Below are 15,745 nucleotides of genomic sequence, written 5' to 3'. Positions count from 1 at the left end.
TGGATGTCACTGTCCCCACTATTTTCTATGGTGGGGTCCACTTTCAACTTTAGATCTATCTCATTCTCTTTGTAATTCCATAAATAGATCTTTAAAAATGGTTGGACGGTATGGATACAACACATGCACCATGGTGGGGTCCCTTGGTGATGGCACTTAAGTTGCCATTTGGCTACTAACATGGTCAGTATCCAATCCTCGCCCCTTTCTATCGTATATTGGAAATCAGATTGCGTATCAAAGTGTATCTCTCACTATCGTCCTGAGTAAACTCTGTTGGGCCCACTGTGAATACATGTGGTTTATCCACGCTGTCCATTCGTTTTTCCAGATAATTTTAAATTGATGCATGTACAGTGATCAAGTGGACCATACCACAGGAAAAAGTGGAAGTATTGATTTCCACCGTTGAAAACTTTCTAAGGCCCTAGTGATGTTTATTTGTCATCACACCTGTTCATAAGATCATAAACACATGTATGAAAGGAAAACACAAATATCAGCTTGATCTAAAACTTCGGTTGGCCCTAAGAATTTTTCAACGGTAGATGTTCAATTCACACTGTTTCTGGTGGTGTGGTCCACTTAAGGTTTGGATATGCTTCATTTTTGAGACAAAACCCTAAAATCATGTGGTAAAAGAGATGGACGGAGTGGATACAATGCATGAATGACAGTAGGGCCCACAAAGTTTACTTAGCGTATTGTGTTACTTAGTACGCAATCCCCTTCCCATACATTGTGGATGCGGATTGCGTCCTACCCCCGCCCGGACGGGGCAGGGCTCCATGGGGCCCACAGTGATGTAAGTGTTTTTTCCACGCTACTAATCGCATTTCTCAGATCATTTTAAGGTATTAGCCAAAAAATGAGGCAGCTCCATGTCTTAAGTGGACCACAAAGTGGAGATTGAACGTCTACCATTAAAAACTTATTGGGTGTGAGACTCGTATCCTAGCCTGTACCATTCCATAGGCTCCTGCGGTCCTCCCGGTCGAATTTCGGGGACCTGCGATGCGTAGATAGCATTTGCATGCGACCTTGAGTGTCATCCTGTAATTTCGAGTCGGCTTGACCTAAGACGTATGTCATTGCGACCGCATCGTCGCTGCGGTTCCAACGCCGCGTCTTGTATAACAATCCGAGATATACATCAAAAGATGTAGGCCGCGCTTTATTTGAACCTTGATCGCATTTGTGGAACCCACCTATGGCATGTCACGCCACCCTATGCATGCATGACATCATTATCCTCATAATTTTCTACCCACCTATGGCTAGTCTAGACCCCTAGCCATCTATAGCTAGTCTAGATCCCTAACCCCCTCTCCCTTACATTCATTATGACATGCATTTATTACTCTCTCTCTCTCTTATCTTTTTCCCTCCCTCTTTCTTTCTTATTTCCTAACAAGAGAGAGAGCTCCCAACGTCCATTAGAGCTCTCCATTTCCAACTCTTTTGCAAGCTCTCCACCCCTAAATCCAACCCTCTAAAATCAATCTCAACCATTGAATTTTGTTCCTTTGGAGCTCTAGATCACATTGGTGGAAGAAGGAGTCCAAGATCTAAGGTGGGTGCTTCTCTCTCTCTCTTTCTTATTTTTTTGTGTGATGTATGGCCCATTCGGATGGACCCCACCTTGATGTATGTCTTATCCAAACCACCCAAGTCATGTGGACTCTGCCTTACGGTGGCAAAAAATATATATATATATATATATATATAAATATATGATGGATTCAAATCAAGTGGGTCACGTTGATGTGGGACCCACCTTGATGCAATGTGGGCCGTCGTACACGTGGGACCCACTATGATGCCCATGAACATCCATGCCGTCCAGCGTCCCTGGACGCTGGACGTGCGGCAGGAGTGGCTACCACAGAGTGCGTGTACTGACATGGGCGGTTTCTGGCAGCCAAAAAAAAAAAGAAAATTTTCTTTTAAAGTTTATGGTGGGCCACTCATGCAGGCCCCACCTTGATGTATATAGATAATCCACGCCGTCTATTCCGTTGTTCAACTCATTTTAGGCGTTGAGCCGAAAAATGAGTCTAATCTGATAATTGACTGGGCCATACCATAGGAAATATTGGTATTACCGTTAAAACCCACATTGATTCTCCTATTCGTCAAAAATACATCACATATTGGTCTCATTTGGTTGATCGGGAACCGTAGAATCCAATGGACGGGTTGGATTTTTCAGATACGGGCCCTATACATGAAAAACCATGAAATTTAAATATATATATAAAAAAAGAAAACTAAAGCAATGGAGCAGCGTCAGCTGCTGCTGTCAGCACTGCTGCTCGCTGACGGACGGGCGGACTGGGCTGGGACCATGGGTCCCAGCCATGGACTCCACCATGATGTTTTATAAAATCAACACTGTGAAATTTGATGGCCCCCATCTGAACATGGGCCATGTCAAAAATCAGCCGTATGCACTACTCAGGTGGCCCACATCGCCGAAAACAGTGGGGACTAGATGTTTGCCATTGAAACCCTTTGGGTTCCATGGAAGTTTTGGATCAATTTGAATTTGTTTTTCCTCTCCATCAAGGACTGTGTGACCTTATGAATAGATTGGACGGCAGATAAACTTTATGGTGGCCCCACGTGGGACCCACTTGCGTGGAAACGGATTGGGTAGTGTACTGCACACAGCTACATATAGCTGCTGTAATGACGTCAGCACCCATGTGGGTCCATATGATGTATATATCTTATGTCCACGCCGTCCATCCGATGGATCAGATCGTTCATCTGGTGGGACCCACTGATGTTTGTCTTACCGCACCATCCGTCCAGACATGGGTCTGGGTGGTGAACCATCTCATTCAAATAATAATAATAATAATAATAAAATAAATATAAATGATTTTATTATATATTGTTATAATATATATATATATATATATAGACAAATATCTGATGGGCCCCACGTGGGACCCACCTGTTGAATAGAAGCAGACTCACACCAGCAGGCAGCTAGTGTGATTGACGACAGCAAGTTCTAGTGGGTCACACCTTGATGTATGTGATGCATTTGCACCATCCAGCAGGTTTAGACAGTGGGACCACCTTGATATATGTTTTGATCCACGCCGTCAGTACATGGGACGTGTGGACCCACCTTCATTGGATGTATTTTATCTTCGCACTGTCCAGCACAGCAGATGGACACACATTGATGTATGAGGTCTGCCTTGATAAATGTGTTGTATTCACATTATCTGTCCATTTTGATTGACGTATGGCCCACATTGATGCATGCATTCTATATTCACACCGTCTAGTAGCTACTGGATGGTGGGGCCCTCTCTATTATATGTTTATTATATGTGTTGTATAAGCATACCGTCCATATACAGTATGAGCCAGCACGATATATTTATTTATCCACATCACCTCATCTCTGGAAGTGGGATGTGGAACCCGTGTGACATATGTATTTCATTCCATGCAGTCCATCTGTGTAAGGTCCACCTTGATGCATCCATTATACACATGGATCCCTCATGATATATAAGTTTTATATCCATACTGTCCAACTATTTGGATGGGATGCACCAAGATGTATTTTTATCCATGTCTTCCAGGGCAGGCAGCCCATTATGATATATATCAGGGCCCATGGGTTGAGGCCCATTGAGATGTATTCAAGGCCCTTGGGTTAAGGCCCATCAAAATGTATTTAGAGCCCATGAGCAGAGCCCACCTCATATATTCCATCCTAACCGTCCAAATCATAGAGGACTAGCCTCGATGTATGTTTTATTCACACCGTCTGTGGGACGTGTAACCCACTAGATGTATGCATGTTATATCCACACTAACCATCTATTGGGGCCCATCTGTTGCATGTACAAGGCCTACCTATTGTGCATTGTGCTGCCAATTGGTGCAACCCACTTGATGTGTACGAGGCCCATTAGTGCGGCCCATTGATGCAAGGCCTATTGTGACATGTATTGGGCCCATGACGCGTGGCCCATTTGATGCGTATAAGACCCATGGGTAGGGCCCACATGTTATGTATTTGGAGCCTGTGAGCAGGGCCCACCTGAGGTATGTATATGGGGCCCATTGATGTGGCCCACTTGTATTTGAGGCCCACGGGTTACGGCTCATACGTCATGGCCCATTGTGATGTATACTCAGCCCATACGTCGTGGCCCATTGTGATGTATACTCGGCTCATACGTCATGGCCCATTGTGATGTATACTCAGCCCATACGTCGTGGCCCATTGTGATGTTTTTCCGACCCATTTAGTAAGGCCATTGTGATATATTTCTGCTCATATAATGAAGCCCATCGATATGTATTTCTGGCCCATAGCGATGTGCATTATGCCCATGTGATGCGACCCACTTGATTTATGAGACCATTGTGTGAGGTCATGGGCCTACTATATGTTTGGCCATATGTGGGCCACTCGTTGGGAGCAATATTAATTAGATGTCCACATTGTGACCTTCCCTTAGGCCTCGATCGGCCGATTGCCGATTATCAATCGAGGCCGAATATCGATTCTGATTGTTGTGGCCAACTGTCGATTATCGATCGAGGCCGTTTATGGATTTTAATTCGTCGTGGCCAATTGTCGAATATCGATCGAGGTCGATTACTGATTTTGATTTGTCATGGCCGATTGTCGACTATCAATCGAGGCCGATTACCGATTTTGATTTGTGGTGGCCGATTGTCGAATATCGATCGAGGCCGATTACTGATTTTGATTTGTCATGGCCGATTGTCGACTATCGATCGAGGCCAATTACCGATTTTGATTTGTGGTGGCCGATTGTCGACTATCGATCGAGGCCGATTACCGATTTTGATTTGTGGTGGCCGATTGTCGATTATCGATTGAGGCCGATTACCGATTTTGATTTGTCGTGGCCGATTGTCGATTCCGATTGTCGGGGCCCAATGTGATGTATATGCGATCCATATTTGAGGCCCGACGTGATGACTATTTAGCCCGTGTTTATGGCCAATGTGATGTATATTGAGGCCTAGGTGATGAGGCTCATTATGATGCATTTTGAGGGTCAGGCGATGGAGCCCGTTGTGATGTATGTTAGGCCCATGTGAAAGGCCCATCGTGATGTGTATTAAGCTCTTGAGCAAGGCCCATGGTGTTGTATATTTGGCCCTTGTGTGAGGTCTTAGGTCCACTATATGTTAGGATCTATGTGGGCCATTCCTTGGGGGCAATGTCGGTTAAATGTCCACATTGTCGAGGTCAATTGTTGTTGCCGGTTATTGATACCGATTATGAGTATGTGACAGCATTGCATCATGATACATGCCCATACGCATCATCTGCATGTTTGTTATGAGATGTGGTTAATCATTGCATATGTCATTGAGCATGTTGTTATGAGACTCCCTGATAGGCGGAGGTTATCTCGCTTGAGCACGCAGTATGCACAGGATTGATGCATGACTGGATTGTATGACTCATGCATCTCGCGTTATAATTACTGTACGCCCTAGCGACATCAGGGATGTAGCCTCCACAGGCATATCGTGGATGGCCAGATAAGACACCGGAAATGTTTGGTTCTAGCATACGGGCGCCATAGATGTCCCTGGGTGAAAATCCCTAAACTTTTGAGGCCAGGAGACGCCCCAACGTCGAGACCGAGTGGATACATGAGCGCCCGAGTGCCGAATACCAGGAGGCCGCGTCTCCCACTGTGTCGTGGTCGGTTGGGAGGGGGTGTGGCCTTACCCGCCCGAGGGTAGGGGGCATTACTAGGCTGAGTTTGACCAGCTCGTGAATGGGTCCGCTATCGACGTGCCGGATAGGTATTGACAGACTATTGGCCAGGCGGATAGTGAGGTTTCTTACGCTCACTTGGACTGTGCTGCTGGGAGAGAGACAGTGCCATTTGGAGTGTACTAAACCCCGGTGATGATCCCAGAGATGAACCGTACTGATATGTGGATTTAGTGAGCAGGAGTTGCATACTCATTCATGCATTCATTCATTCACTATCTACTCGGGTTGGTGGTACGCAACTAGTTGTTACGTGTGCCTTCGCAATGGCCAAGATTTCGGTTGGGGCGCGCGACTAACCTGAGATCAGGAGTCTACCACATTGAGTTTGACTATCCAAATTTAGGTATGGGACTGGTTTAGATAGAAGTCCCTTGTGATGGACCCCATAGCTTGCGATACTACGTACTATCATCCCGACTTCACACTCCAACATGGTCATTCTATTCTCACCACATATTGCATTATATCCGCGGCATACGACATCTTGGGTTACTGTGCTTCTGCATTTACATGGTCTAGATATGGCTGACGTATTTGTGAACATATAAGGAATTATATACCCCATTGCATTCTCGACATTTGGTATTTGGCTCTTTATGACTCCTCGTTTGCGTAGCTGTTATATATTGCGTATTCTGATATTGATTGGCTCATGGACTTGTTCGTATTTTCGCTTACTCTGTTATCGTATGATCTATGATCTTGTGAGTATTTCTGTTTACTCTGATAATTCCTGCTCTTGTCAGTATTTCTGCTTACTCAAATAATTCATGATCTTACTAGTATCTTTGCTTATTCCGATATTGTACGATTTATGGATTACCAGTACTTCCAGTTTGTATGATAATGGCATTGTATTGAATACTTGGCACTTACCTTGTGCACACACTTACACCACCCTCTAAGCTTTCTATAAGCTTATGCACGATAGATGCGTGCAGGTGTTATTAGGTTGCAGCAGCGTTGAGCTTGGAGCGTGCAGTTGTATTCTGGAGCTTTGATTTCGATATATGTATTTTCTCTTTCAGCATTGTACTCAAATGATTATATTAGTGGATATGTGATGATGATGTTGCCTTTGTGAATTGGGTAATCTTGTGGTTATGCTTATTATGAGTTAAATGTACAAAAAAAAAAAAACCTCCTTGTAGGATCCCAGGATCGGAATCTGGCGTATGGACACTAGGACCCAAGAATGGGGTACTACGGAGGCTGTCGGCACCAAATTCGGTGATCGGGATTCCTGCGAATCCGATTTCTGGGTTTGGGGCGTGACAGCTGGAGAAGTTTCAGATCAAGCTGATATTTGTGTTTTCACTGCATCCAGGTCTACATAACCTTATGAAAGGTTGAATGGTTAAAAAACATCACGGTTGCCATTAGAAAGGCTTCAATGGTGGGTGTCATTATCACTGCAGCTTCATCTGGTGTGGTCCATTGGAGCTGTGGACCTACTTCATTTTTTGGCTAATACCTTAAAATGATATGAGAAAAGCAATTAATGGCGTGGACAAAACACTTACATCATGGTGGGCCCCACAGAGCCTTACCCAGATGGATTAGGCAATCCGTGTCCGTATATTGGAGAGCCACTTATATATTTCCAAATATATGGTTTGAAATTGTATTTCCATATATTTCCAAATATATGGTGTGAAATTGTATAATTCATCCGGGCAAGGCTCTGTGGTGCCCACCATGATGTAAGTTTTTTGTCCACTCCATTCAAAGCTTTTATTAAATCATTTTAAGGAATTATCCTAAATTGAGTAAGGTACACATCTCCAGTGGACCGCATGAAAGGAAGTTGCATTGATAATGACACTCATTGTTGAAACCTTTCCAAGGGCCAAAGTGATGTTTTTTTTTTCTTTTTTATACCATCCAACCTATTAATAAGGTCATGTAGACGTGGATGAAGTGAAGACACAAATATCAGCTTCATCTAAAACTTCTCCAACTCCCAATGAGTTTTTAATGGTGGACGTTCAATCCCCACTTTGTGGTCCACTTAAGCCTTGTACCTGCCTCATTTTTTGGTTCTTATCTTAAAATGATGTGATAAAAGCATTTAACGGCATGGATAAAACACTTACATCATGGTGGGCCCCACAGATCCCTGATGCAATCCGTGTTTGTGGATTGCCAAAGAGAGAGAAGCTCTAACCTTAATGGTAAGGCAAGAGACTACAAGAAAAATGTACTTTACCGGCGGTCAAAACCGCCGGCAAAACTTTGCCCACGGTCAGCTAACAGCCGGTAAAGCCTCAGTCGGTAAAGGCTTTACCGGCAGTCAGGACCTTTGCTGACAGTTGTGCTGGCCACCGCTACATAGTCAGAAGCTACGGTTAAAATCCGTAGAAGAGAACGACCGTAGCCATTGGCACTAGCTCTTGAAAACATTACTACGGTTTATATTCGTAGCTAGAGAGGTCATGGCCACTGACAATCCGTAGCGACAGTGAACTTCTTTCTTATCAAAAAGTTATAAAAAAAAAAAAAAAAAAAAGAAGAAAAGTTGACATACCTTGGTTAATGTCAATGATCTCCTTGTTGCCAATGATTGCCATTGTTTCCAAGGGATTGGTTTCTTCTGTCGATCTTTGGTGAGCTGTGTAGCAGTAAAAGGCATCAGCACCAGTTAGCAGTTAAAATTAGCTCACACTCCAAATCACCATTCATTGTGTTCTGAGTGGCTGTGACATGTAAAACACAGATCGTCTTGAATTTACCTTGACATAATATAATAATGGCAGAGAAAAGGAAGTGTGCCAGTGTCACCTGTTTGAAGATAAAGCAGGGAATTTGTAAGACAATTAGAAACACTACATACACACACAAAAACAAAAAAGAAAAGAATCAAGGTCTAAATCAGAAAATAGACAAAAAACAAAACAAAAATATAACTTTTTTTCTAGAGTAATACTATGACCATTGATTTTGGAGAAGTGAGGTCCATGTAGATAATCCAAAATGCTAATCTAATGGATCAATAGTGGATGGGACCAGACCAAACACACTTTTTGCTATTCTAGGGGAAAATAAACTAGTTTACCTTTAAAACATCCATTGTCAATCCTTATAGATGCCTAAAGCCAAGAACACGAACTCGAACATGACTCCCTTCCTTGAACTTTTCATCTAACTTGCAGACTTCCTAATCAACCACATCAGATATCTGTGACCCACAAAAGAAGAATCTTTACATTTTCAGCCTGGGTTGTAACAACAACACCAGAAGGATCTTTAAATATGAACCAATCACAAAAAAAGAAGGCAATGCCATCATCTGTATATTAAGAAAAGCTAGAGAGGAAAGAATTCAAAATTAATGCATGAATTGTAGTTTTAACTCTCTAATGAGGAAAACATACATGTTCTTCTTCTTTAAAGGACTTTAAGTGTGATGTGTTCCCACCAATTTTTCAACTTGGTTTTTAAATACAGCACATTTGGGTTTTTAGTTTATGCAAGTGGGGCCATGGTTTAGTGATACAATCCATTAATATGCTGGGCCTGGTCATGGTTAGCCAATGAACCAAAAGTTCCCATGGATTGGAAGATTCTAGTTGTAGAATGCAAATTGTTGCTGTTTAACCATCTGGAGAAACTGGTATCTCCAAGTCATGGACTCAGGACGCAAAAGCTGCATCTCCATGTCATGGGCCTAAAAGCCTAATCTAATATGCAAACAAGACCAGGAAGCCTATGAAGGTTGATTATGCATATTAAGTTGTTTTGGGTGAGGGATCAGGATCATGGATTAGTGAAATCCACAGATTTCAAATCTCCTCAACTTGTTTTATAGTCAAGATTTACAGAACCTGTGGATTAACCAATTCCAACCCCCCATAAATCCATAGATTTGACAAAACAGGAAAAGAAACCACAAGGAGAAGACTCATACATCAAGTAACATCTTCATCCAATTACTTGAATAAATCAAAGTAACAAAAGAGGATCGATATAAATATGAAAACATGTATCTATCAAGTTCTGAATCCTGATAGTAGCATGATAGTCGTAAAAATAGCCTTACAGTGAGACAAATTGTACTCCAAAAAAGATTAAACAAGAAACAGTAAAAATTACTTTAGTCTGTTGTCTCAATGCCTCCAACTACCTAAAGGTTTTAAGACATACAGGAAACTCCTTTTTTTGAATGGTAATGAAATTAAATACGGGAAACTTTTGCATGGCAGGATTTTCATAAACAGACTGCAAATGGAACAATCATATCATTTACGGAGGTCATACAAATAGAGACTCACTTGAATGCAAAAGCAAACAGAAGGAGAAATATTGGAGAGGCGGATTTACACTGCAAAAGAAAGGAGCATATAGGATAAATAATCACTTTTATGTTGGGAATCTTGTTCTTTCATAAGTAATGTGTACAACATACATAGCAGAATGGACAATTCTATTCAAAAGAAGGTCGGTCATCATAACAAAAATTACTACAAAGAAGAAAAAGACAACTGACCATAGTGGCAAATGTGACAGAGATGAAAACAAGGGAGACATTACTCAGGTTTATATCCAGCGCTGTTCCAATAGCCGTTGGTACAACTGTAAAAGAGAAAGCACATCTTTGCATCAGGCAACTGGCCTCAATACCTGACAGTTCCTCCAGAGTAGTGATACGGTATTTCTTTAAAGGCTAAAGCGTGTTTTCATCAATAAGAGAGATACATAGGAGCACAGATATGAGTTACCCATAAGTGCTCATGCATGCTAACAATGGTAAACCCAAAAAAGGTAATGTGAAGGTAGGAAAACATAAACTCAAATTCAAAACCTGAGTACGAAAAAAGGCAAAGCCAAGCATCTGCTTATTGAAAACATTTTTCTTTTTGAAAGGTAACACTACTAGGGTTTGAACCCTGGATCACCCACACACACTGCACTGTCTCCGCCAGCTTCTTGAAAACATATATATAGATAGTTCTTAAGTGATTCATGATAATGAAAAAATATAGATCAGAAAACACAGGCAATGGGAAGCAGAGATAATGGAAAACCTTTGAGAAAGTAATCCCTCCATGACATTTTTACACTAGGTTGCAACTTTTGAGACCAGAATCCCACGATGGCCTTGGATAAAATGGCTTGCATGCCAAAATGAATAGTATTCATCAAGAAGGGAGCTGGGAACTTCCCCAATTTATCACCTAAGAGTGTTTTATTATACCTGCTCACAGAAGAGAAGGGGAGACCTGTTCAGCACAAATCAACAAGCATAAAATTGACAAGGAAGAAGGTATGCATTATGCTCTACCCAGGAATAGTACAGATGGGTCCCACCTTTTGATCATCTGAACAGTTGTTCTAGTGGACCCATCATGGATTGGGACACGTCTCAGTGCCATCTCTTCTTTCAGATGATCTTTGCCATCCAAAGAAATTTTCAGTTGCATGGAATGCCCTCATTTGATGGCAGCCACATCAGATGTTTAAGATCATCCAATGAAAGATCTTCTGAGTGGCGCCCATCCACCATTTGTTCCACGATATCAGCATCTGAATCACCAAAAGGTGGGCCCAACAACATTTTTGTTGGAAGGCGATAACATTGTATCATCACCTTCTTGCAGTGTCACTAATCTATAGAGGTCTATGCCAATAAAAAAAAACTCAGAAGAGTTAATGTCTTCCTTAAATAAGGTTCCAAAATTCAAACTGTCACCCCCTCTAGGGTCCAAAAGGCACGATTTATTATGTTGTACACATCCCGTTTCTCTGATTCCTATAACTTCAATTTATACAAGTACATGATTTCTCTGGATTCATAGTTTCAATGCTCGCAACCAACCGTATCAGAAAGGTTAGCACTCTTCCAGTCCTCTATCTTTTGTTCTTTCATTTCAATATTTTGTTGAAAAATTGATAAATTTTGTGTTTCCTTTTCAAAATGGTCTTGTAGTAACACAAGTAAACATGGCTGTTGTTTTCTAAAATGTTCCTAAAAATTTTAGGATTCTATTAAAGAGATACAAGTTACAATCTTTTCACTCTCCGTAATCATTTATTTCTCTTTCAATCTTTTCATGGTAAGGTAGGTAATTTTTTCCTCCCTAATCACTGTTGTGTTTTTATCAAAATTAGAATTTGAAAACTTATGAAAAGGGCATGCATAACACTCATTGCATGTAAATTTCATACAGTGCTCGGCACTGAACGTGCCACTTACCAGTCTTGAATAAATGCTTGGAAAAGTTACACTAAAGAACAAGGATTAGCAGCCACACTCACCAGTTTGAGAGATCCATAGCATTCAATCAATGATTACATCAAGTTGCACAAACGTCATGTTACACATCTGATTACTAGCCTATAGATATCAATCCAAGGAAAAAAAAAAAAAAAAAACTACTATCAGACAGCCTAGGAAAAATTAGGGGCAAAATAAAATTCCATTGACTGCAGGAATTAAGAATCATCTGATTGGTGCAATATTCTGGCCAGGCCCTTCAATAAGATGATCCATTGATTGGATTGTCAGCATTGAATTCAATGGATATTGAGTACCAATAGCAACCAGATCTAGAAAACATAGTTCTGTTAAAAAAAAAAAAAAAGCACAGAGGTTTTTAAGCACATCAGAGAAAAAACGAAAGAAAGAAAGAAAATACATAAAAGACAATGCCTTTTCTATTATTTTTGAAACAGCAACCACACATAAAGCTCTCCCAATTCAAGACTGGCTTCAATCAGTTTCAACTGTTGAAGTAGCTGCTGAACAAAAATAGATCTGATTGATGAAACCAAGCAGCTATATGATGGCTTCATAGGGAAAAAAGGCCATTTGAAACCTTTTTGTTGTCTGTCAATCTAATTGGCCCACCATCAAGTGTCTCTGCTACAGAATCCCACTTAGGACAGATACATTATGAAGCCAATGAGATGATCAATCCACACGAGTAAAAGCTGAATCCCGCCTTTACTGTTGGTTGACCAGAAAGAATGCAGTTTGGTCCCCAATCTAATTCAAATAAGCACAGTTGGTTGATCAGAAAAAACGCAGTTTGGTCCTCAATCTAATTCAAAAAAAAGGCACTGATCCATCCAAAAAGGAGAAGGAGAAATCAAGAAACCTGACGTAAGTGAAAAAAATATTACATAGTAAATGCATCGAACAACCAAATCACAAGGGGAAAAACACACGATAGGCATCAGTCACATGCAGTGATGAAAAAACCAAAAAGAAGGGAAAAACATTCAAGAAAAAATTTATTAGCTTAGACCACTACATGACTCCCTTCTTTTTTCAATTTCTCTGTTTTTCCTCCCAATCAAAGAACTACACCAAAAAACGATCTCCTCCCCAGAAATTTCAAATCCCTCAATTAAAAGAAAATTTTAAAAAATAAATTAATTAATATTCAAAAGATCTACATCATCAAAGCACAAATGAAAAACATCAGACAAAATTTTTTAAAAATAAAAATAAAAATCCTATGAAACGATCTCAACATCAAAATGCAGCACCAGAAACCCCCAAAAATCGTTGCAGAACACAAATGTGACTCAAAAAACCCTAGAAAACATAATGCAGGTCGATGAAACCCTAACCTTACAATGCGGGAAGACGAGATCGAAAAGATTTCGTTTGCTCTTACCTTAAATCGATAAAACGGGAAGCGAGAAAGTAAAACAAACCCTAGATCCGATGTGAACGCGATAACCAAACGGGTCCGCCTTTGAAAACGTGAGCTCGTTGAGATCTGCGAATCCAAACGAGAGCTCTCTCCTCCAGCATTTAAAGTGAGAGAGAGAGATAGAGATGGAAAATCGGTAGTAGGGTTTTCTGAGAGAATCGAGGGAGTGGGTCGGAGAAAAATTCCAGAGCTTTCACCTTTATCGCTGCTGCCGGGTGTTGCAAGAAGGAAAAAAAAGGAAAGAAGATAAACACGAGGGAGATAGGGAGATACTGCGCAAATGGATAGGCATTTATGTTTTTTTTTTTTTTTTTTTTTCCGTTTAATAGAAAAGGACAAGCCCATCAGTCGGCTAAGCCATAATTTGTTGTAGTGTCCCCAAGTTTGAGTAGCAGCAGACGTTACTCCTTCTACTCCCTAAAATTAAAAATATTCATCCAACTCTCCAACATCCTTTAAAGAAGATAAGAAGCTTTGAACGGTAAAGTGTGAAGAGAAGTCAGCATCAAAGCAGTGGTCAGGTGATCTCTGTAGGTATTCCTCTTCTAAGTTATATCTATATTTTGAGGCAGGCATATTCGCAATGGACTCCACTGTCTGAATGATTTGGCTCTTGTGATCCATATGAGATTTTGATCTGCCTCATTTATGGACAAAACATTAGAACTGGGGTGTTATTGTCCGAGTCGAGCCGAGCTTGGCCAAGCTCATCTCGGATCGACTCGTGCACAACTCTAATTGTGGAGGGTCCATGCTGCCATTCATCAGTCGTGTGGACCATCACACACTGGCCACGTGGCCAAGCATGTGAGCCCTACACGCTATCCACATGGCCAACCATGTGGGCCCCACATGCTCTCCACATGGATAGACGTGTGGCCCCCTCACGCTGATCACATGGATAACATGATGGGCTCAACACACTGTCATGTCCACAGCAAGCCTCTCTTGGATTGTTTTAAATTTGAAAAAAAAAAAAGAAGGGATTTTTCCCTACGTATTGATGTAACCATGAATTATGATCTTAATCAAATCTACATGTGGCATAGACAAATATAACTCTTGGTCTGATGATTCAGATTCGGATACTGTTGAGGGTCATATCCAATGGAGGATAATCACTTCATGATTGGTATATTTCTATGATGTAAATATGAATATCAATCTGAACCATTACTTACCTAACCAATAGAACGATCTAGTGTTATGGGACCATTTGGATTTGATCCGAAAAATGTCCACCACCCCATGATCTCGTGATCATATTACGCTAGACACTTATGCTTGTAAATACTTGTGTGGATGAACCTAAGATGGATTTGATTGAATCAGAATATATAAATATTAACTGACAGTATGATCTTCTATGATGGACCTCACATGCCAAAAAAGTTGGGATATCCAGATCATTTATGAAGCAGCTGTGAGAGTTTAATCCCCATTTCGTAGTTCACCTGAGCCTTGGATGTACCTCATTTTTGAAAAAATAAAATAAAATAATGGACAGTGCGTATAAGACCCATACATCACGGTGGCCACTCAAAGCTCCTGCCAGTTCGGAGGGGGGGGGGGGGGGGGGAGGAGATGTAAAATCCATTGCAGAATATGTGCAGCCAGATCCAAAAGTCAGGTGGGCCATACTACAGGAACAATGGGGATGGGACCCAACACGTGATTGTGTGTGGGGCCACCATGGTGCCTCAAGGGAAGATACAAAAATCAGTGATCCAAAACTAAACTTGGGAGGTTTCAGGTGCAATTTTTCATTATTGCCAGTGGTGTGGTTCACCTGAATCTCTCTCGTCTGATGTTTTGTATTTATGGTTAATATAATGGTTGTGACATGGTTGACAGAGTGGATTTTACATGACAACATGGTGGCCCCAGGGTGTGCTATAGAAGAATCCTGTTCTTAGTGCCTGTATATGGTGTCACCACAGCACTCCACACTGTTAGCACCCATTACTGATAAACACAGCGCAGTATGTGTGTGTGTGTGTATATATATATGTGTGTGTGTGTGTGTAAAGTCCCCACCATTCACTGTTATATTACATACACAGCCAAGACTAGGAATAGTGGGCACGAACTACATCCCTACATATCAAGGATATATAGGTGGGGACTGTAGCCTTTGGTTCCACGATCATATTTCAATGATCCAAACTCGTTTATACGCTGGACTCACCTTAGTGGGTTGCCAAGAAATTATAGCTCTGGATTCGAATATTTCAATGCTTTGATCATTTTATTCTTTTTTCCTTTTAACACGATGCTCTTA

The 15,745-nt window shown here is 41.3% G+C and overlaps 1 protein-coding gene and 1 long non-coding RNA gene across 2 annotated transcripts; both read right to left on the bottom strand.

Moving 5' to 3' along the window:
- Nucleotides 1-8,328: 8,328 nt before the first annotated feature.
- Nucleotides 8,329-8,947, bottom strand: LOC131224350 (uncharacterized). The gene is made up of 3 exons (XR_009160843.1): nt 8,859-8,947; nt 8,536-8,584; nt 8,329-8,414 (listed from the first exon to the last, which is right to left on the bottom strand). It is a non-coding gene; the product is annotated as an uncharacterized LOC131224350 (long non-coding RNA).
- Nucleotides 8,948-10,001: 1,054 nt separating this feature from the next.
- LOC131224252 (probable sugar phosphate/phosphate translocator At1g06470) lies at nt 10,002-11,357 on the bottom strand. Its single transcript, XM_058219787.1, has 4 exons — nt 11,231-11,357; nt 10,828-11,022; nt 10,290-10,375; nt 10,002-10,124 (listed from the first exon to the last, which is right to left on the bottom strand). The coding sequence occupies exons 1-4, from the start codon at nt 11,355-11,357 to the stop codon at nt 10,071-10,073; spliced, it is 462 nt and encodes a 153-aa protein (XP_058075770.1). The 3' UTR covers nt 10,002-10,070.
- Between the last annotated feature and the right edge of the window lie 4,388 nt (nt 11,358-15,745).

The sequence above is a fragment of the Magnolia sinica genome, chromosome 13, assembly GCF_029962835.1.
Source record: "Magnolia sinica isolate HGM2019 chromosome 13, MsV1, whole genome shotgun sequence".
Lineage (NCBI taxonomy): Eukaryota > Viridiplantae > Streptophyta > Magnoliopsida > Magnoliales > Magnoliaceae > Magnolia > Magnolia sinica.
Note: the sequence above shows the minus strand (reverse complement) of the source record. Positions and strands in the feature narration are given on the sequence as shown.